This window comes from Taudactylus pleione, unplaced genomic scaffold, assembly GCF_031769625.1.
Source record: "Taudactylus pleione unplaced genomic scaffold, aTauple2 ptg000198l, whole genome shotgun sequence".
In the NCBI taxonomy this organism is placed as follows: Eukaryota; Metazoa; Chordata; class Amphibia; order Anura; family Myobatrachidae; genus Taudactylus; species Taudactylus pleione.
This window is the reverse complement of record NW_028284600.1, coordinates 9,496,069-9,520,540: the sequence shown is the minus strand read 5'-3', so window position 1 is coordinate 9,520,540 and position 24,472 is coordinate 9,496,069. Positions and strand designations below refer to the sequence as shown.

General features: G+C 40.7%; 1 protein-coding gene across 1 annotated transcript in view; it reads left to right on the top strand.

Annotated features, from left to right (window-relative positions):
* Positions 1-24,472, top strand: part of LOC148518849 (alpha-2-macroglobulin-like) — a 177,233-nt gene that overhangs the window by 15,950 nt on the left and 136,811 nt on the right. Inside the window, exons 4-8 of the mRNA XM_088476972.1 lie at positions 9,791-9,811; positions 12,655-12,808; positions 12,889-12,973; positions 14,491-14,617; positions 16,929-17,043. Coding sequence (XP_088333098.1) covers positions 9,791-9,811; positions 12,655-12,808; positions 12,889-12,973; positions 14,491-14,617; positions 16,929-17,043 — 502 coding nt within the window. The remainder of the gene's footprint in view (positions 1-9,790; positions 9,812-12,654; positions 12,809-12,888; positions 12,974-14,490; positions 14,618-16,928; positions 17,044-24,472) is intronic.

Below are 24,472 nucleotides of genomic sequence, written 5' to 3'. Positions count from 1 at the left end.
TTCAGAGATATGTGTTGCATGCATTTACAAATACATGGTAAGCTGTTTTGATATGTGATTCACTCCTGCACTGTCTGTCAGGACCCGGGCTGCCAGAGCACTGCAGAGACCTCGGATAGCCGCGCGTCTCCTGATCAGGTTCCTGCGCTTGGTGCTGCTTACCTGCTCTACCCGCACTTATAAATGGAGGTTGCGGCGTGTTTAATTCCAGCACTAACTGAGGATAGCACTCAGCTACTTACCTGATGTTGCGCCATGTTATCCATGCTGGGTCCTCTGATCCATGGGCGCAGCCATCTTGGATTGATCACCTGGTGATGCATCCACCTATCCGATTCAGTCTTTTGGAAGTATTGGCCAAACAGCAGCAGGCACTGGGTGTTTAAACCCTTCCTGGACATTCTATCAGTGTCTGTGCAACGTTTCCTATGGTTTCCTTTTGGCTCCTGTTGGATCTACATTTGTTCTGGACCTTGTGTACTTTTGCTGTCATTGTCTGAACCCAGTTCAGTACTACTATACAAGTATCCAAGCCATCATTTTGCTGAGCACACCTCCGTATTTCTTGTTTATAGAACGCTGATATATATAGTGTCTCACTCAGTTGGACTTTGCCTCAGTTACCTGAGTTCTATCCAGTGTGTTTACACGAGGACTTCAATGTCTACAGTACGGATAATTACTCTGTACAGAACAAGGACTCCCGCTCTCTGTCTATCTGAAATACTTAGTATTTCTGACTACGGACTCCTGCTGTTCACCTCAGAGTTCAAGTTCAACGTCTGTATCTAATTCTTCTGCTGTTATATAAAACCATATACAGTTCCATATGCTATCTTGCTTATTCCATATCCAGTTCCTGCCTCAACACGATCCGTCCTCGTCTGTTGTTCCTGTGACCTGCATTCCTGGCTCTGTGCCATCCTATGAGGAAGACCTATCTTAGACCTCTTCGGTTCGTACTAGTGGTATCCCAGTCCACTAAGCCTACTCCATCACAGGAGGTCAGTTTTCCTTGAGTCATGACACTGTCAAAACCTAAACAAAGTGCCCTTCACCAATAACAACCCCCTTTCTCAGAACACAAACCTGTTCGTAAGTATTTGGCTGCCACCTGGACTTCGCACTTAAAGTAATAACAATGCAGGAAGCACAGGTATCAAAATATAAACATAGAAATAGGACACTCTAAGACCTCATATAGGGAACTACATCTAGATACTCAGGAGGTCACCCATCCAGGAATAAACCCAAGCCCTTACTGCTTGGCTTCCCAAAATAAGCAGAAGAAGTCTGTCTAATGCTAATGGATGTAGTTAATACAAATAGCACTCCTACTAAGTGATTACCAGAATACTCATGTAGTAATACCAATAGCACTCCAAAGAGTGATTACCAAACACTATCCCACAGTTAATGTCACTGCAATCTAGTAACAAACAAGGTTATAGATTAGCTACAATTTATGCAGCAACAAGAGGGTATGCAGTTATATGTTCACTACATTAATAATATATACATTCTTAAGCAATAATAATTGTTTCAGAATAATAATTCAATAAACATGAGAGTCATTGCAAAACTTAGTAATTTCTTTAGGTATACAGCAACTGCAGGATAAGACATTTCAAAACACATGGATTATCCAGAGTAGAAAATTAGCCAGGTGTACATCTGCTAGCAATAATATGTAATATCATTTATTCAGGATACTTAGCAGATGAAGAAGACAGCAGTACTTCCTAGGCAACTTGCAAACCGTTAAATCCAGAGACCAGGCAAGACATGGAATCATGTGGGAGACTCAGCCAGAACAGAACAAGCCACACAGGCCCAAGAGCCAGCACCCGAATAAAACTGCTGGCAAACCAATCACAGTCAAGCAGGCCAAAGCCCAGGCTGACATCATCACAACTGGTGAACAAGTCGGCAACTATTCCAATAATTCAGTCTAGACTTGACCAGATGAATACTGATATAACATTACCCCCCCTTCAAGGAGGGTCAAGGGACCCCAATAACAGGGATTATCAGAAAACTTTCTATGAAAGTTTCTCTTCAAAGCCTCAGCATGAAGAACTCTACCAGCCACCCAGGAACATTCCTCAGTTTCATACCCCTCCAAATGTGCCAGGTAATACACCTGTCTCCGCATAATCTTAGAATCAAGAATCCTCTTGACTAAAAATGCCTGATGACCATTCACCAGCACCGGTGTTGGTTTTCTGGTAGTTCTAACTGGAAAAGTTCTTTATCTGAAAGCAGGTTTAAGCAAAGAACAATGAAATGAGCTAGAAATTTCAAAGAGGGTGGTAGCTTCACATGAAAACATACAACATTAATTTTACTGCAAATTTTAAATGGTCCAATATATCTAGGACCTAATTTATGAGAATGTTGCTTTAATCTTAAATTCCGAATAGAGACCCAAACCATGTCTGCAATCAGAAAATTGCATGGTCTTCTATGTTTATTGACTGCTCTAGAAGCACATTCCTTAGCTCGGTCCAAGGCCACATGTGTTGTCCTCCAGATCTTTTAAAATGTGCAGCCAAACCACAAACATCATTAGGTATCTCATCATGAGGTATGGTTAATAAAAACGCTTTTGGATTAAGACCATAATTGCAAAAAAATGGGGAAATCCCAGAAGTAGAATTAACTGCATTATTATACACACATTCTGCCCATGGTAACAGTCCAGACAAATCCTTCTGCTGCTGACCCACATATAGTCTTAAGAACTGTTCCAAAATCTGGTTTATTCTGTCTGTCCATTCATCTGGGGATGGTAGGCAGTAGAAAAACTCAACTCTACCCCCATCAAAGACAAAATGACCTCAAGAAATTAGCCACAAATTGTGATCCTCTATCAGACAAGATATATTACTGGGTATGCCATGCAAATGAAATATATTGGACACAAACAGTTTGGCCAACTCTCTGGCAGAAAGCAAGCCAACCAAAGGAACAAAATGTGCCATTTTTTAAAATCTGTCTACAAAAACCCAGATAGCCATAAATACCATGGATTTAGATAAATCAACAATAAAATCCATGGATAAATGCGTTCATGATTTAACGAGGTAAGGTAATGGAGTCAGTGGACCTACAGGTTGACCTCTAGGGACTTTCACTCTACCACAATCAGGACAAGCTTGAACAAATTCCCTAATGTCACTTTTTATAGACGGCCACCAAATATACCTAGACAACAAATTAAGAGTCTTAAAGATCCCTGGGTGTCCTGAAACCTTACTACAATGTACCTCCTCCAAAACAGGAGTTGGGAACAAGAAAATGAATGGCCAGTAACTCAGGGGGCACCTGACTCTGTATTGTCCTCAGCTGTTGGTCTAACTCTTTAGCCAAACCCAGAATAATTCTTTCAGGTGAAATAATGGGAACCTTAATAACAACCTCAGAAGGAGTATGCAAAAAGCTTCTGGACAGCGCATCAGCCTTCAAATTCTTAGAACCTGGCCGAAATTAAATGCTAAAATTGAATCTGGGAAAAAAAAGTGCCCACTTGGCCTGTCTGGAATTCAACCTCTTAGCATCCTGAATATAAAGCAAAATCTTATGATCGGTATAAATATCAATCTTATATTTCACTCCTTCCAACCAATGCCTCCATTCCTCTAGAGCCCTTTTTATGGCCAAGAAGAGCTCACGAGCTCGGGCCCAGAAAATGTCCTAAAAAAAAAGACACTGACCTGAGACAACACTACTCCCGCCCCCACCTCAGAGGCATCAACCGCCACAATAAAGGGATCATCTAAATTGGGATGAATTAACACTGGAGCACTCATGAAAGCCTTCTTTTGAGAAATAAAAGCTAACTCTGACTTAGAATCCCAATCGGTAGGATCAGCCCCCTTTTTAGTCTTATTTGTGAGAGGAGCCAATATTACAGAAAACCCCTTAATGAATCTCCTATAATAATTGGCAAATCCTAAAAATCTTTGGAGTGCCTTAATTTTAAGGGGTTTGGCCCAATCCTCAATGGCCCGGATTGTAACAGGATCCATAGAAAAACCTTGCCCCAAAATAACATACCCCAAAAAATGACACCTGCGACTGTTCAAATTCACATATTTCAATTTTAACATACAGGCTGTTTTCACGTAACTTCTGCAGCATTTGACTCGCATGATTCCTATATTCCTCAAGATTTCGCGAATAGGTCATTATGTCATCTAGGTAAATCACCACAAATCTGCCTAAACAAAACCCAAAATACATAATTTATAAAATCCTGATACAGAGCAGGTGCATTAGTTAGCCCAAATGGCATGACTAATGACTCATAATAACCAGAATGAGTGACAAATGCAGTTTTCCTTTCGTCGTCATCACGAATGTGAATCAAATTATATTTCACTCTAAGGTTAATTTTAGTAAAAATGGAGGAACCTAATGTTGATCAAATAATTCATGAATAAGGGGCAAAGGGTAACTGTTTTTGACTGAGATCTTATTCAAGATTCTGTAATCCATACAGGGTCTCAACCCCCCATCTTTTTTAGAAACAAAAAAATACCAGCCCGCAAAGGTTGGTCAAATAAAACCCTTCTCCAAGTTCTCCTTAACAAAGTCCTCAACAGCCATTCTTTCAAGAACTGTTAAATTAAACAATCGTCCCTTGGATAATCAACTACCAGGAATAAGTTCAATACAGCAATCAGAGGGACGATGTGGGGGTAAAACCTTAGCAGCCTTTTTATTGACCACATCCTCAAAATCATTATAAGTACTCGACAGATTAGATGAATCAACTCTAACTGGGAGAGTAATACAGCACTTTCTGCATTTCTCACTCTATTGAATTACCTGACCAATCTTCCTATCAATAACTGGGTTCTGCTGACATAACCAGGGAAATCCTAAACCCATAGGAAATAAAGAAGACTCGATAACCAAAAATGTAATGGATTCACTATGTAAACCCCCAGAAACATTTCTACTGGGATGGTAACAATAGAAACAGTTTACCAGACAAAAGTTGCCCCTCCAATCCCATTACAGAAAGATGAACTTGAAGTCTCTCTACAGGAATTTTAAGTTTTGAACCTCTTGCTGAGCAATAAAATTTCCTGCATCCCCACAGTCAAGAAGTCAGATCAACAGCCTCCTTGTCAGGGGACAGAAGTGTGATGGTAAAAGTCAGGTAGTTTGTGGCTTCACAACCTAGGTTCTGAAGTTTTTCCACCTTTTGGGGACATTTCCTAACCCAATGATCTTTACTGCCACAATAAAAGTATAACCCACCAACCTTTCTCCTATCTTTTTCTTTGATGTGAATATTTGTTACCCCCAGTTGCATAGGTTCATCTTGCTCAGTCTTTACATTGTTAGAATCACCTGATTCAAAACTTGTCTCTGATCTATGTTCTCTGAAATGTCTAGCAATTTTAATAGTGAGTCTCCTGTGGATACTGAAGAAAAGCATCCTTGATAGTCTCAGTTAAACCCTAACGAAATGACTTCGTAAAGCAGCATTGTTCCAAGTAGAATCAATGGCCCACTAATGAAATTTAGTAGCATCATTCTCAATAACCCCAGCTGCCATTCCGCTGAAATGACCTAACAAGTTCATCATATAAAACGCCTAAAGCACTAAAGAACTTTTCTACAGAGGACAATTACTCACAACCTGATTTAATCCCAAAGGCCCAGGTTCTGAGTCTCAGAAACTGAAGAAACAGGTATTAATTGAAAGTATAATTTGCAACTATCCTTAAAGTTGTTAAATCAACTGCAATCCCTAGAAAAACTATATGGCAACTTAATTTTAGGTTTAGGAGATAAAGTCTCAGATGCTCTAGAAACAACTAGTTCCGGAACTGCAACCTTTTTAGACAAGTCAATGACTGCACCTGACTCATTAACTCTTGTGCTACATTCATCTGCTGGGGTTCCATAATGTCAGTTCCTGATAATGTCAGTTCCTATAACAGAGGTGGGTTGTAATATTATGGTACCTGATGAACTCCTGCACTGTCAAAACCTAAACAAAGTGCCCTTCACTAATAACAACCCCTTTTCCCGAAACACACACTTGTTCGTAGGTACTTGGCTGCCATCTGGACTTTGGACTTAAAGTAATAACATTGCAGGAAGCACAGGTATCAAAATATAAATATAAGAATGGGACATTCTATGAACTCATATAAGGAACTACATCTAGATTCTCAGGGGGTCTCCCATCCAGGAATACACCCAAGCCCTTATTGTTTAGCTTCACAAACTAAACAGAAGTCTGTCTAAAGCTAATGGATGTAGTGATATAAATAGCAATCCTACTAAGTGATTACCAGAATACTTATGTAGTAATACAAACAGCACTCCTAAGAGTGATTACCAAAATACTATCCTGCAGTTTACATAACTGCAATCTAGTAACGAACAAGGTTTAAATTTAGCTACTATAATTACACAGCTAACAAGAGGGTATGCAGTTAAATGTTCATTACATTAATAATATATACATTCTTAAGCAATAGTAATAATTCCAGAATGATAATTCAATAAACATGAGAGTAATTGCAAAACTCAGTAATATATTTAGATACTTAGCATATGAAGAAGCCAGCAGTTCTTCCTAGGCAGCTTGCAAAGAGCTAGAACCAGGGACTAGGCAAGACATGGAATCCTATGGGAGACTTAGCCAGAACAGAACAAGCCACACAGGCCCAAGAGCCAGCACCTGATTAAAACTGCTGGCATACCAATCACTGTTGATCAGGCCAAAGCTCAGGCTGACATCTTCACAACAGGTGAACAAGTCGGCAACCATTCCAATGATTCAGTCTAGACTCGTCCTGCCGAGTACAGATATAACATAAGCCACCAGGCGAACTTCATGGCTACTCTGATAACTGGTAGTCCCTACTCTGCATGATAACAGTACCCACTCTGGGCCATGTAACTGTCTATTGTAAGGCCTCATGATAAAGGCACATACAGAAATACATCCAAATTGAGAGCCAGCTTACATGAGAGTCACCACCAGGACCTCCAATTAGCTCTACAAGAACCAGCATGCCCTCCAAATGCTGGTTCCATCTATACCTCTCAAAACAGCAAACATAACAATGTGGAACCTGCACAAATCAATTTGGCAACACTCTTCAGGTGCATGAAATGGAGGGGTCATACTAAATAAAAAAAAACACAGAAAGGGGGGTGTCCCCCAGCACACTAAATTGTACCTGAAACAATACTTGAAAACTATAAGGTAATAGAAATTCAGAGATATTTGTTGCATGCATTTGCAAATACGTGGTAAGTCACCAGCCACTTTGTTATGTTTACCCTTCTAGCTGATGTAATGTTCAGGAGAAAAAACTATTTCCATTTTATCCATTTACGATCTACTTCCTCCACAGGCTCAAAAGGAGGAGCCTGAATAGCTGTCAATACAAGATTTAAATCCCATGGCTCTATAGGATGCCTATATGGTGGTTGTATAAAACACCCTGCAGAAATGTCTTAACTTCTGTTTTGACAGCGAACCTTTTCTGGAAGTAAACAGAAAGAGCTGATACAGTATCTAGTGCTAGCCCAGGTGACCCAGTCAGGGGGCCATGACTGGCTCGTCAGGCACAGCTGAGCCCAATTTAACAGTGTTCCCCTTATTAGACATATACTCAAGGCAATAAATACTGTCCGTATAAATTCTGAGATAACACACAACAAATATAGAACACAAATTGAACAATAAGTATCTGTATTAACATAGAATAACTTCCCAGATACTTATCGGACTCCCACATGGAGTTGTAGAGAGGAAGGGAGAGAGGAGTGTTGCAAACAACATCAGCTGATCCCTTCTTCAGGTGTTGGACTGAACCAGTCCCAGTGTTGCTCCTCCTGGCTAATCAGCATCTCAGCTTTAGCCAGACAACTTACCTTAGCGCGTTACCCTTCTACTGAAGGTAGGTACTGAGTGCATCTGCCCCTACAGGCAACCCTTCAACCTAGGTTTAGACAGAGACGTAAAGTCAGCCACCCACCCCCCCACCCCTTTCCATTGGCAGGGTGGACTTATCCGATGTCTACTTCCTGGATGTGGCTTAAATCATTTGTATTTACCACCGCCGTACATTCTGGGAAGCCTGAAGCCTTTCCCATGCTGGCGTCTCACAGCCTGCTGCTTCTGCTGCTGGTGCTGTGTGTTGGCACCCACCTGTGCATTCCACCTACTCCAGGGAACCATGCCATGACTCTTCCCACCATTCCTAAAGCTGCTCTGTCTCCCCTGCCGCCTTTTCTCCCCCCTGTGTGCTTTTGCTGGCCCTGAACCGCAAATGACGCAACCGCTCACACTTTCAGCCCCTGCTGCCAGGAGTTCAGTCTCTGCCTTCTAGATATGTCCAGGTAAGGAGAGGGCTACTGGCCCTTTTGTACACACACAAAAGCCTGAGGGGTGAAGCTGGGAGGCTGGATGGAGACAGTGCTGAGAGAGAAAAAATAACATATCAAGTGCTGACCTACTCCTTCAGCACTTAATGAAAAACTGAGGCAGGGTTAGAGGGGAGGAGCATTTATAGTGCTAAAAAATTAGCTCATTAAGTGTTGACCATTCTACGCCACTCTAACCCAAACTGTAATGAAAATTCCCCCAGATGTAAGGAGAGAAAACTATATGACACAGTGTAACTGTAATAATTAAATATTAAAATGACTCAGTGGTAATAAAGTGCATGAGTTCCAAAGTGCAATGATATATGTGCTTATCTGTGTATCTGTGACCTTGAAGACACTGGGGCAGATGTATGAAGCTCTGAAAAGTGATAAAGTGCAGAGTGATAAACGACCAACCACTCAGCTCCCAACTGTCATGTTACAGGGGGGATGTAGTCACCATACCGCTGGATGATATACCGCCGGACATAATACCAATAGCTAAAGACCAAAAGGCGTCTAGATACCGACATCTATATCCCGACGCCTAACAGAATCCAGACGCCGAAAGCCCGACTAGCCATTATCCTGATCGTAGTTTAGTGGGGAATGCTAGCACTTACCCACAGAAGGGGGGTTAGGTTTAGGCACGACAGGGGGGTTCTTAGGGTTAGGCACCACCACGGGGGTCTTAGAGTTAGGCAAGACAAAGGGAGTTTTAGGATTAGGCACCACTCCGGGAGTCTTAGGGTTAGGCACCACCCCGGGAGTCTTAGGGTTAGGTGCCACCCCAAGAGTCTTAGGGTTAGGCACCACCCCGGGGATTAGGCACCACTAAGGGAAGGTTAGGGTTAGTACAGGGAGAGGAGAGAGTTATGGTACTTACAAGCCCCGTTTGGCATTTTAACTCTTCTGTCTTTCACTGTCGGTATTTGGTCCGCCGGGATTTGATCCATCGACATGCCATACCACACCCGTTACGGCTGTGTTTGAAAAATGACAGTTGGGAGCTGATTGGTTGGTTATTTACCATTCTCCACTTTATCACTTCCCAGAGCTTCATACATCTGCCCCAATATCTTTTCTCATTGTATCTAAAGTCTAAGCCATGTGGGAATTATTCCGTTCACCAGTTTTGTACTGTACCTGTGACAATTTTATCTACAAGAATTTGTAATGAATGTCCTTGGTTTTATTCAAGATCACTTTATGAATTTGAGCTCCCTAATTTGCAATCATTGTCTACTGTAAGTAAGAAGTGTTCATTCCTGCTCTCCACACCTGTTACACGTCCATAGTTCTATAGTATGTATCCTGTGTGTTCTGCTATTGTTTCTACTGTATCATTGACCATAGTTGTTATCCCTGTCTTATTCTGCAGATTCCAATCATAGAGTTACAGGTATGAATATCCTTATTTATAACAGTAAGTACATATAATAATGTGTTTTTCATCTCAGTAGCAGGACCAGACACTTATTACAATGCAAACCTGGCACCAGTTTACAGTATCAATGATGGTGTACAAAAGATTAAGGTCTTCTAATTTCACAGTACCGAGCAGCATAACATTGTAAGGAAAGTAGATGATGTTTGTCAATGTGAAAAACAAGTGTTGTGCATAAAACAGGATGGCTCTATCTTCAATCGCACCAAATAGCCCTTTTGGAGTGCCTCGAACTTTGCGACTAAGCCTCGCCATAGACTTTTAATCAAATATGCCTCTTAGTCGCATCGCTAATGCGACAAAATGATAAGGGCTCCCTGCATACTGGCGCTGCCATTGCCGGCAGCTGCTTTGACAAAGGTCCAATGTAAGTGAGCCATGACATGCATGGTGCCATACATTGTTGTGCTTAATCTACGACTTTATACCAATTACTTTGTGACAAAAATACTAATCCTAAATGTCTAGTACACTATAAGTGACTTTGTATGCGGTGGGTGCCTCTTGACAAAGACCAGCAGCTGCAACATTAGAATATTTTCTTAGAATGGCAGTGTACGCAGGAGCATTTTAAGAGAGGAGGGGGCCTGTGTGTAGCCTTCCAGAAGCCAGAATCTACTGTGCATGTGCCGGTCTCCGGGAAAATGGCACCAGAGCAGCACTCTGGAGACAGCGGAGAGGTAAGTATAACTATATATGGGTGCAGAGTGTGTCCCCCCTGAACCCAGGGGTCCGTTTGCACTACACACCCTGCACCCATTATAGATACGCCATTGAGTGTACGGAGTTGCAGCACCAAATTTGATTGCCAGCGGAGGTCACAGTGGGGACTTGGATGCAGTCTGATTGACAGTCAGGGAGCATTGTAAGCAGTAATGGGGGGGGGTAACTAAAGCGCAGGTGTGTTGCGACCATTTCGGGGGCATGTCTCAGCTCCTGATTGCAAATTTGTACACAGTTGTAAAGGCTGCTCCGACAGCTTACTTCTGAGAACGTTCTAAGCAACCATAGTGTTGCTCAAAAAATCGATGCTGCGACTGTGTACGTTTTAAGCTGCAGATTTGAGACACTGCCTGTCGGCACCTCAGTACAAATACCAGCGGCTACAACATTTGAATATTTTCGCAGAACTGCTGCGTACAAAGGAGCAGTCAAGATGGGATTTGCGCGCACTTCTAAATCATGCCCTTACTCACCATTTGTATATCAATGTAACATTATTTAATTGATAATTACTAAAGTATCCAATATGTTTTTGCTTTGTAAAAGATGCCTCTGCCTATTCAATAACAGTGTGAAACAATCAATTGATTCTGCATAATGTTTGGTATTACCAGGGGCCTATTTATCAAAGAATATTTTCAAAGGGTACCTGAAAATGTTAAAGATCCCCTGACTTTATCTATGGGGGACCTCAACTGATATCAGCGATATCTACTACTATCCCCCTGTTTTTGATCACAAAAGCCGCTACATGGTTTTCTATGAGGGCTGCTCGATTGCTGAATTTACCAAGTTCAGATATGCAAAGCATTGCGGAGCTTGAACCCAGACACTGATGCCACCTGTGGATGGCGTTAGACATTGTAGCCTTAGGATTATATTCCGCAAAAGCTACCGGGAAAGGGAACCTTTTTGAATCCCTCCTCAGCATTCTCCGCTCACAAATGCATAGTCAGCATACCGCGCATGCAGACATGTGATTGGCCAGTTTGCATTAGCTGGTTTCCTAAGGCATAAATTGTATATTTGCAATCTGACAATAAGTATTTCAAATAAATTATAATTGAATAAAACTAATATCATTGGAAATCTACTATCACGTGATTTTCATTCACACAACTCTTAGTAAAAAGCTGCAAAGTTATTAAGTAGAGGAAAAGCAAGCTTCTGTTCTCAGTCGATTTGTTATATAGGCTACTGTACACAACAAAGGTTTACCTGTTAAATGGGGGCTGTTCAAAGCCATCAATTATATCAGTGTCTTTGCCCACAGAATTTAAAACAGCAATTCTATTAAGAGAAGAACCAAGTGTGTATTGCACTTAATAGTGTTGCTATTTTAAATTCTGTGGGCAAAAAGTAGACAATTGATGGTTTTGAAAAACCCACAATTTAGTAAATAAACCCAAAGTCTCATTTAAATAAAATCTTCTTATTTTAATTAAATCAAGCACTAAAAATTAGTTAGTAAAGAGTGTATTAACTAATGGTGCATTATGATCACATAAGAAATATACAAGTGACCGACCTTCTAGTACCTTAAAGAAACACATCAAGCTATTTCAAACTGCAGTTAACTAACTGAAAATAAATATAAAGGCATACATATTAAACAATAATAAATAATATTGTACTAATATCAATAAAATTCAGCAAACAGTAGAACATACTAGCCCATATTTCCAAAATGACAATGAACTTTATTAGTGAATGACATTAATTAAAAATGAACTATTAGTAAACAAAGTGAACCAACCTAAAATCCCAATAATGATCTAGATACAAATAAAACCATTACAGCTAGATAATTAAGGGAAACCCAAGGGTTCGGAATGTAATATTGACATTCAGAATGGTGACTTGTTTTATGTCAACTGTGACAAATTGTCAACCTGTTCAATATGTCAACATTATGAATGGAGGCCTGATTCCACTGGAGGAACCTGGGAGTTTCTGAGATTGATATGACAGGTCAGTGAATATGATGCAGGTAGTGTGAAGATCACTGGAAAATTGCTTCCTGTGGCTTACAAATGGCAGGTGACCACTATTATATTAAATAACTTTTTTTTAAGGATCCAGGAATGAACCGGATTGGTCAGTGGCTGAATGTGAGTGTCAAGCAGGGAATAGCTGAGCTCTCCCTTCCTCTCTCCTCTGAGCCCCAGCTGGGGGAATATTCCATCCAAGTGAAGGATACAATCCATACCTTCAGTGTGGAAGAATATGGTGAGGGACTGTCCTGACCCCAATAGTTGTAATTTATTTCTTGTCATTATCATTGACTTCTCATCAATCCGTGTCCACAGTGCTTCCGAAATTTGAAGTCAACCTTCAGCTGCCCAAAGCTGTTGCGATGAAAACTGAACATTTCACAGTTAAACTCCTGACCAGGTGAGACATATTAGAACTACAAAACATTTTTCTTTATGGTCTATAAATTATCAAGCGTACATCTCGAAATGGAGAGGAGAGACCAAACAATAAGGAAGATTATTTGTGAAGCGTGAAATAGTTTTAAAACTGGTATGTATATAAATATATTCTGCGTTGGATATTATACACTGAAGGTGATATTTGTTATTAATTATTAACGCTACAACATGTGGTTTTTGGAATTTAATCTTTTTTGAAGAAACAGTAGCCACCGTAATTTATAGGGAGTGTATTTGTTGGATAATATATTTTTTAATAATTTTTTTAGGATTAGATTTTCACATTGTGGAATTTTGTCTACTGGACTTTCACTTTGCTGTATATCATGAGACACTGCTGTAGTGCTTTCCACAACCATGTTTAATGCAGATAGATAGATAGATAAATATGAGATAGATATATAGATAGATAGATAGATAGATAGATAGATAGATAGATAGATAGATAGATAGATAGACAGATATGAGATAGATAGATAGATAGATAGATAGATAGATAGATAGATAGGTGTGAGAGAATAAGGTGCTCAAGTGAAAGTAAACAAAATATATTAAAGTTTAAAACATGGAATAATAATAATACATAAAAATGAACAAACACACCTCAATTATGAGTGGCAGCTCTCTGCGGTAAAATGTGTATTGGTGATAACACATATAAATAGAAATAAATGAGGGTAAGAAAGCGCCTGATAGTGTAAAAAAACAATAATAAAATGCCAAAAAGTGCATAAGAGTATGAAAGATTTACAACTTATCTTCAAAGGGATCATCTTCGGTCACATGACCATCAGTTTTGTTCACGGTATGTAAGAAATAAGTATAACAATCTTGCATTATATTTTTGGTAAGGTCAAGTTTTTGGTTTGTTTCTGTTTCTGTTTTTGTTTTCCGTGTCTTTGTTTATAATATGTTGCCTAGTGTCCAGTCAGGAAGGGGTTCCTCAGTATGTTTTTTAGGGATCATCATGTTACTTCACCATTAGCGCTTCCGCTTTCAGTCATGTACTGTAGATTTGCGGCTGAGGATTAACAAAAGGAGAAACCGCTGCCATTCAACTTTTATTACTTTTTTTTGTTATTATTTGATTCCATTTTTTTTATTTCAATTATGTGAGACATATTATTGTAAGTTTATATGGTAAGATGCTGCTAACCCACAAATTAAAATATCTAGGTATTGTACCTGCTTCCCACCTTCTCAGTGCCACTGAAACCAGTGACAAGTATCAGCACTTAGATTTTACTGTATCTCTTTAGTGCAATTTGTGTAACAAAGGCAAATGTCTGATTGGTTGCTATTGTTTAAATGCAAATAAGTAATTATTTGTATGCAATTTATTGTACAGCATATTTCATGATAATATCGTTGATACCTGAAAGATTTTCTTCTTATTTTACATGCATTCATTGGTAGCATTGGATGTTTCTTGTAATACTTCTCATAGATTGCTAATTTCTTTTTAAACTCCATCAGGTACACATATGGGAAGCCAGTGCATGGAGTTTATAACATCACGGTCTGTCGACAATTTGGAAAGTACTACTACTACTACAATTACCACCTAGGGCCACCTGATCTGTGTGCTGACTTTAGTGGAAAGGTGAATTTGTAATAGTTAATGTGAACTTGTTACAACATAGAATAATTATGCATAATATGCAAGGTTTTTGGCATAACTTTGGCCAAATTTATGCCAAAAACCTTGCAAATCATGCATAATTATTAATGGTTGTATGGTGCATCTGGTTTTTCTTTTTTCTATGTTGTAATATTAAGTCACAGCTAGGTAGCACATCCCATTAGAAAGAGCTACAGTAGGGTGTGCAGTCCAGGCCCCCTTTCCCCAAAATGTGAACTTGTTGTTTACATACTGTACAGTTGATTTTGTCACTGTCTGTGCTGAATCAAAAAGGGAGATTTAAACTATACTCATTTATAATAGTTAGAACTAGTGACATCACTAAGCAGGGTGCACTTCATGATTAAACATTTTCACTAATTTAGTGTATTGTTCTCAGCATTGCCGAGTTTGTGTGATGTCATCAGGTGCACTTTTTAGGGATCTATGTAACTATTGTATGTGATTTTGGAACGGATACTATCAATTAGAATAAATTCTGCTGTATTATCAATTTCATGCATATTATTTACCCTCTTATTCATTGAAACATCCATCACCCTCAAGCCACTGACACATAATTGACGTATCTACTACTCAGCCAACAGTATTAATAAAAAATAAAAAATAAAAACATCTTTTGTAGGTAATGTTCACTCATGTGGTATCATACTGTACCACGGTCACAAACAATCTTATCCAGCAGCGGGTAGCGTGTCTTGTGAGTGTACCTGCATCATAGTGTCAGTGTTGGTGCACTTGTACAACCCTACTGAGAGTGATTGCTTCTTATATCTGGAGAAACTGGAGTTCAGATCCGCCATCACACACTAGTATAGGGGACTTCTTCTCCTTGGTGTTGCAAGTTAAGAGTACATTCCATATAGCAAAGGAAGGTATCACAGCTGGAGTCATATAGCTCATGGAGTCTTAATATATAATGAGAGATTAAACATAATATCCTTATTCCTTGACAGTGTCGGAACGGGGCCACCAACACCAGGAAATACGGCACTATCCAGAGCATCCTAAGAATGTCCAACGGACACTTCAGGCAGCACTCCAGCAGCGATACTGGTTGTAGGGTGCCAATCCAGGCACCCTGCTAACCAGATGCAGGGGTCATAGGACAGGATGACTGTGCCACCCCCAGAGCAGGGCACCTTGGGTGATGGCACAGTTCGCACATCCCTAGATTTGGCCCTGTCCTTTGACATGTTTCTCCAGTCACCTGATGTTATCACAAGGATCTCTTGTTATACATTAGGACTAGCGCCTTATACATTTATTTTTATATTTCTTTTGGGAAAATAGCCTATTCCCTCTGTTACGGCTGCTGTTTAATCAATTTTCAATGATTGTATGTCTGTCAGTGCTTGAAAAAAAAAATTGTTTCAAATCAGGGATTAGTAAAAATGTAATAAAACATGTGATTTGGTCCTGAGTAGTGTTGTGAATCCCTTATTTGTAATTTTTGAGACCCTTTATTTTTAAGATTGACGATCATTGTATTTATTCAATGTATATTGGTAAAAGGAACAAAGAAATCTGTAAAATGTGTGGTGTTTTTCAGTAATTCTAATTGCTAATAATTGTAAAAACCCCCAAAAATCATGGCTTAATAAATGTATATTGCCCTTCAGTAGAGATCATGAAACAGCACCCAGTCAGGTAAGACTTAGGGGCATATCCAATTAGCCACGAGGTTTACCCCACAGCTAATTGCACGCTGGTCAGGATTCAATTAGCGGGGATTCAACACGCGTGAGTCCCTGAGACACGGCGTGAGAGTCCCCGCTGTCGGACTTTACCTCGAACCTCATGGAGGAGCGAGGTAATATCTGTGGAAAACCTGCCTATTCTGCCTCGCGCGAGAGGTATAAACACACTGATTCTGCAGTTCTCGCGGAATCAGGGTGTTCACACGAGCGAGACCCGAATTAATGGCGTAGGGAAAAAGCTATTTAATTGAATAGCTTACCCCCGCACTGCGGGACTTTTGACCAGCAATTAGTCGCTGGTGAACTCTAGCAGCTAATTGGATATGCCTCATAGATTGTAACGGATACAGTAAATGGTGTAAACCACATTGACACCATTTTTCTGAACAGATGTCTACAATATGGGGCTTAAATATTTGCTATGCTATTACTACAATCAGTATATACTTTTCTCTGTTGTTATTCATTGAGGAGGTTTGTATGCAATCACATACAGTATTAGAAGACTCAAATCAGAATAGACATGTTTTGAAGTATTTGACTGTAGACTGAACTCTCAATGTCTCCCCCAGTTAGATAACGCTGGGATCATCACGTTGGAAGTGAAAACCTATTTCTTTCACCTACTCAGGCGTGACATGGAATGGTTTTTTAAAGTAGAAGCCTCTGTCACAGAGGAGGGAACAGGTAGGACACAAACAAATTTTCATAAATAAATGAAATTACTAAATATTTATACAATAGTAGTAAGGTCTTAAGAAACTCCATAACTCTCCATAGCCTCCGGAGTAAAATCTGAGTCCAGCAGGTATAGCAAGTGACTCCAAAAGACAACAAATATCTTCTACAAGGCCAATTTTTAATGGTGTTCTACCAATGGCAAGTTCATTATTATAACAGAAGTACAGGAATGTATAAAATAAAGGTGACTACTCACAATGCACAATGATTATTCCAGATACCATGTACAGACGGGTGGCAGTCGGGATGCCGACGGTCCAAATGCCAACCGTCGGCATCCAGGCTGTCTAATCCCAGCAGGGGTCTAATGAAAGACGTTGAAATCCTGACGCCTATCGTTTTACCAACGTCGGGATCCCGACGCCAGTGTATTTGTTTAATAAAAACGAACGCTACTTCAGCAATAGACTTGCTTAAAGTGTCATATCTGCCTCTCCAATATATATTCTGCCAAAATAGACTTCAGAACTCTGAGTGTCCAAAATCTGCAGGAACAAGCAAGAACTCCTGAACCTCTCTTTTACTATGACGTAATGTCCCGGGGCAAAATGTATCTTCCATAAGAAGTTTTAATTGAAAGTCCCTTTTGAGTGTCTTATTTTCTAAATACTACATATACGTACATATAATATACATATATATATATATAAATAATATCCACAGAGGCGGCTCTCCCATTCAAAAAGCCAATAACCGAGGTGCCGGTTGTAAATAAAATAGCCAGATCGAGGAGACGGCACCCAACAGGTTACATCAAATAAAAAAGGAAACTTCAGACAAGCTCCATCAGTTCAATGTTTCGGGTTCATTCCAACCCGTTATCAGGATACATATTTAGTGACAGTAAATAAAACATACCTTAAATACCCAACACCTGGCACCTGGACCACCATTGACTCCCTCTGCAGCACTCGGCCCACCTCCAGAAACTTCTGGTGCGGTGTACGCTAAGCTCTGCCCCCATTACCACAGTGACTCGGTGTGCACACATATACAACCCCCTGCACAAAAACACATGAAGATTAGTTCCTAAGCATAGAAATTCCCAATAGCAGCAGCATATAGAAAAAAGCAGCAAACAATATTACAAAAGATCATACCAAATAAAACCCATAACCTAATTCTATATGATGGCAATCAATAAATAGTAAGACATCACATAATCATAATATAGTAGATGAATCACATAATCTCATGGTCAGGATGTATATCAAAGTACTAACGTTAAGAGTAAATAATATGGATTATATTAAACACACAATACAGTAAGTATCCAATAAATATCAACCCAAAATGGAAAACAGTATAGCTACTAATAATATATGCTAGACAAGGCAGCTCCTACTACATCTCATTCACAAAAAAAACCATTAAATGATCATTGAGACCTCTGGGCTTATCAGTGTCCAACTGGAAAATCCACTTACAGTAGCATCAAATTTGTAAAATTCTCCTATGGCAATCACCCCCCCTAGGGTTTTCCGGTACATGGTCAATGATCATATGCCTAAAACTAGACAGACTATGTCTAGCTTCCGCAAAATGTCTCGCTATGGGTTTCTCCGTAACTATACCCCCTAGTCAGGCTCGCATGGCCGATCTATGCAATGCCATACGCTCTCTAAAAGTACTTATGGTCTTACCTATGTAGCACAGACCACATGGACATTTCACCATGTATACCACAAAGATACTCATGCATGTTAGGGCAAACCTGATATCAAGCCGTCGTCCTGTATGCGGATGGAAAAAAATTTTTTCGTAGTCATGTGTCGACAGGTCGTACATCCGACACACTTGTAGCAGCCACCACTTTTAGTAAGAATTTGAGCAGTTGCAATACCACAGTCCGTGATATCAGAGCATACTAGCCAATCACGCAAATTTTTGCCTCTCTTTAAACATGACATCACTCAAGATTGTTTAAGGGATTTCATTTCCTTGTCTCCCTCTATGATCGGCCACAGATTTTTAAGTGATTTTTCAATTACTTTATGTGAGGTATTAAACTTCCTCACCCAATGTAGATTGTCAGTAACATCCTTAGACTCAGGTTTTTCAAAAAGATCTTTCCTCGGAATACTCTCAATTTTTAGTAAACCAGATTTCAATGTCCGATCTGATTATCCACGGCTCCTGAATCTATTAGTCATCTGTTCCAATCCTGTGCATAAATCATCTTCCTTACTAGTTATCCTCTTCACAAGGAGCATCTGAGAAAATGGCAGACTTCTGATGGTAGCTGGTGGATGGTGGCTGCTAGGCAATAGTAAGGTGTTCCGATCCGTGGGTTTTGTATAGATTTTTGTTGAGAGTGTATTGTTATCAACTGTACTGTAATTAGAACATCAAGGTATGCTATTTGTTCCAAGCTCAGTGAATATGTACATTTAATTGGACAGTCCAATCCATTAATGTGCTCAACAAGGGAAATTAACTCATTATAATAAAACCAGCGCATCCACATCAACTTAGAAAAATAAGTATAGCCAAGAAAAAGAACATACTCCAATTGCATATAAAACCTTCAAGGATGATTTGCAGAAGAAAATTAACGTTACTTATCATAGTACAAAATGATCATGGCAGGCAGATCCAAAAGCAAAGTTAAAACATGAACACCCTCTCAAAGTGTATATATATATATATATATATATATATATGTGTGTGTGTATGTATGGTAAGCAGGTACTAATAATAGCGCTACACCAAATGATTCTTAATATCCCGTAAGTTCTTGAGTGGAGTCCTTTCCACTATACACTCCCCGCATATGCGGTGGCAGCTAAAAGTTCTTCCAGTGGGGCCGTTGTTGCAAGATCCCAAGCAAATTGTGTAAGACAAAAGGGAAAATACAAGCACCTTATAGTGTAATATTCTTAATAATGTTGGAACCATGCTGGTAATTTATATCCATACCATATAGATTCAAATAATAGGTATGTAATGATTAACACTTTCATCAGGCCGTGGGGCATCAAGATGGGTCCCCGCACTTTCAGTGATAACAGGACTTCGCCTCTTACGTCCACCACCACCTCTCAGGGTGTATAATCGTCCGTTATTCCAGAAGTCACATACATAGAAATGGAACATGTGCACTCATGGTGTAGTATTTAAAAAGCATTTATTTACAAACAACACACATATCAAAATTTGCATTGATAAAGCTTATCTGTAGTCTGCAAAAGCCGATCAGAGTATGAATGTCACAATATATTAGAGATGAGTGGGTCCAGTTCTAAGAAAAATGGACCCACCCGAATTTCGGAGATCCAGGGAGATCCGAGCCACAGCTCGGATCTCCTGCCTGCCCTGGATCCCTTTCTGAGGCAAAACCTTGCGATCCCGCTGTCGGATCGTAAGGTTTTGCATTGAGCGGGGTTAACGCTTATTGGCTGAGAAAGCCATCTGTCACGGCTCTCAGCCAATTAGCGTTAAGCCCATTGAATACGGGCACAGGAGGAAGTAAGGAAGATGCCTTCCTAAAAATAAGATTACATTCTAAATCAACCCCATGAAGTGTAGAAGTAGAAGAATACATTTCTGAAAATATTTACAAGGGATACATTCATCCCTCAATATTTCTTGCTGGGTCCGGATTCTTTTTTGTTTTCGAGAAAGATGAGAGTCTTTGGTAATCAGTATGACATACCGCCGGACTAATGCCCGGCAGATGTAATACCGATGCCAGAAGACAGAAGAATGAAGATCCCGACAGGGTAAGTATTTAAGCTTTCTCTAACTCTTCCCCCCCTAACCCTAACCCTCCCGGGGGGGATGCCTAACCCTAACCTCCCCCCTAGTGCCTAACCCTAACCCCCCCTTCCCCTAGCCTACCCCTAAACTTCCCCGGGGGGGTGCCTAACCCTGTCCCCCCAGGAGTCCCTAAACCTAACCCCCTCATTCCAGGACTAAGTTTATACTTACCTGGCAGGGAGGATGATCGGTCCGGAGTCCTCGGCATTCCTGCATCGGGATTAACATAGGCGTCGGTATTTTGACACCTATGTTAAATCCCTTGCCAGAATTACGCTGTTGGGATTGAGACCGGCAGCCATGTGGCCACCGGTCTCATAACTATATCCCAGTCTATGACCTCCTCAGTGGTGAGATCTCATTACCTTCTCCATCAGTAATGGCTGCACTAGGGGAGGGGAATCAGCTGTTTTACCCTGTATCTGTGCATATAAAGACCTGTCATGTCTTTTAGTGGAAAAGGTCTAAGCATATAATGGTGAGGGGGCAGGTCTGTATATCTGTCCTCCTCTCCCCCGGCTGTGTTTGGATATATGGTGGGTGTGATACAAGTGGTAGTGTTTCATCTTCTCCTATTTAAAATAGACTTCAAAATAGCCAGAATGCCCTTCAAAACATCACTAGTAACTGAGCTGCCAATGGGGAGGAGTAACACCTTACAGTGGTCCCCTGCTCCTGACAACTGAATCTAGGCTGGGGTATAGTCAGATAAGGCCTTCTTCAGAGTACCTTTACTGTAAGCTCTCCTCAGTCAGTAGAACAACTCACAGTCGAAAAATAAAAGGCCACTATCCTTTCCAATGACACCACAAAGTTGCCAGAGCCAACTGTGTCAAATTTCCATCTTGCTTCATGTATGATAACATAAGGACAACAATTCAGCTGTATCTCAGTCTCTCTAATCCCAAGGTAAAAGACGGGTAAATTGACTAAAATTCGAGTTTAGACAAGTAAGCAATCTCTGGAGAGTTTGGGCATTTCTTTCCACTCTCAAATTTACTTTGGAGAGAAATCTCCTTTGCTACGGGAAAATTCTGGAGAGTTAGCAAACTCCATAGGCCAAACTCGAGTAACTTTTCATTAGTGAAGATAGGATTCGGGAATTTACCAAGATGAGAGTTTATAAACTCTCATGAGAATGGACAATACAGCTGTAAAAATTTGTGAAATCAATTCACCTGCCTGCGAGCTGCGAGTTTTCCAGAAACATACACAGATCAGTGTGATCTGCCTGTAAATAGTCGTAGGGTCCCCCCCCAAAAGTATAACCAGCCCCGGACTGCTCAGCCAGTCATGCTTCCTAAAATTACGGGGAAAAAAATTTGTAGGGTTCCCCCGTAATTTAGGAACCAGAACCTTGCTGTAGGGCCAGTCCTGGTTTTAAATATAGGTAGAAAAAATGCATAGGTTTCCCCCTATATTTAAAACCAGGACTGGACCAAAACCAACCGGGGTAAACTGCCATAGCCAGGAGACCCTATTACCGAGTCTCCAGGGACAAAGCATTAACAACCCAAGCCGGTCAACCCAAGCTGGGGATCTCAGGGCAGGTGGGGAGCCCCCAAGAAGGGGTTCTCCCTCTCCCGAAACCCCAGGCTTAGGCTGAAGCCCGGGGCTCTTCCCTGCACCCCTGGACTGGTGGGTATGGGGGGTAATAATGGGGAAAATAGGGGGTGCCAGGATGGAGGTGAGTATGAGATCATTATTACAGGTACTCCCAGTGGATTCTACATGGAGAAGGGGACCGACCAGCTGACACAGGTAAGTATGTGTGAGTGAGGTAGGTAGGTAGGTATGTAATAAAGTTGTACTTTAGAGGGTGTGTGTGTACTGTATTTTTTTTACTATTTATTTTACAGTAGGGGGTACGGGTGCCGGCCGTCTGCTGGCACTTGTAGTTCCACAAGTGCAAAAAGGCAGGCATGCTGGTACCTGTAATTCCACTTTAAAATACAATAGTTTTGATCTATTTTCCACATTATTACCCCCGTACTCACAGCCCAGGGGTGCGGGGAAGAGCCCTGGGCTTCAGCCTAAGCCTGGGGTTTTTGGAGAGGGGAGACCCCTTCTTGGGGGGTCCCCACCTCCCCTGAGATCCCCGGCTTGGGCTGACCGGGTCTGCTGGCTGTGGCATTACACCCTATTTAAATATAGGGGGACCCGTACACATTTATTTCTTCCTATATTTTAAAATCAGGACTGGCCCTGCTGTCAGGTGCTGGTTCCTAAATTACTGAATAACCCTCCACATTTTTTTGCCCCATAATTTTAGGAACCAGGACTGGCTGAGCAGTCCGAGGCTGGTTATACTTTTGGGGGGGAACCTACGTAATTTTTTTAAAGATTGAACCCTTTTTTCACAGGTACAACACACAAGCAGCCTTCACACATCTCACTGATATGTGCAGGCTGCTTGTTCTGGAGAGTTAGGCAGAGAGAAAACCCTGCAATCATGGGTGAGTAATCTCCTTTAAAACTTGCTATTCGGGGAAGAAATCTCGATCTGCTTCACCATTGGCCAACTCACGCTCAGGTAAACTCGCTTCTTAGTAAATTAGTGAGTTTTAGGAGCCTCAAATCACCCGAGTTTCAGCGATGCTAATCGAGTTAAAACAAAAACTCGGATCAGACTCGATTCTTAATAAATTTACCCCTTAAGGTGCGTGCACACTAAGCGATATATATGAGAAGATATATAGTTCTGATGCAGATAAGAACAATATATAGGCCACATCGCTCAGTGTGTAAGGTTGATTGTGTGCTCCCGTATGTCGTTTGTCACATCTTCTGATTTGCTGTCATAGGCAAATGCAGGGGGGGTTCCGCTTGCCTGGAAACCCCCTCCCCAGGCCACAACATGACCACAATAGAAGTAGTAACATAATAGAATTTTACTACTGTTGCATGTTTTTCTCTGTATAACAAATGAAATAATTAGCACCAACTGTGGATCTTTTAACATGTGTCAGCCAGTAATAAATGCATTAGTGCATCAACTATGATATATGGAAAACATGAACTGTTAGGGGTGCACTGCGATAGACCAACAATAGGGTTAATTATTAATACCATATAATCAGTGGTGGCTCCAGAGGTAGGGCTGCAGCACAGTCCAAAATTCAAATAGGGGAACCACACCAACTGCCACCTCAAATGCTGCCAAACATCAGTGGCTGGGACTCACTGGCAGTTGGTGTGGTTCTACTATTTGAATTTTGAACTGCACAGCAGCCGCCACTGCGTATAATAACAATAGTAATTTTTAGAATGTAGGCTCTTACGAACAGGGCCCTCTTTACCCTCTTGTGCCTCTCCTTACTTTACTTTCATCTACTTCTTACTCCCCACTAGGGAACCTAACACTTAGTTGCTTATGCTCTGCTGATTATTTGGGTGTTATGGTTGCTAATGTAGCAATGTATATTGTCCATGTCCTTGTCCTGCATTGTATTGTATTGTACTGTAAGTCACTGGTTAACTATTTGTTTATGTACTTTGTAAGATGCCATATATATGATAATAATAATAATAATAATAATAATAATAATAATAATAATAAGTCCAGGGCAGTGCTAGGCTCTTCTGCTGCTCCCCCAGACTCTTGGACTTGCTCCCA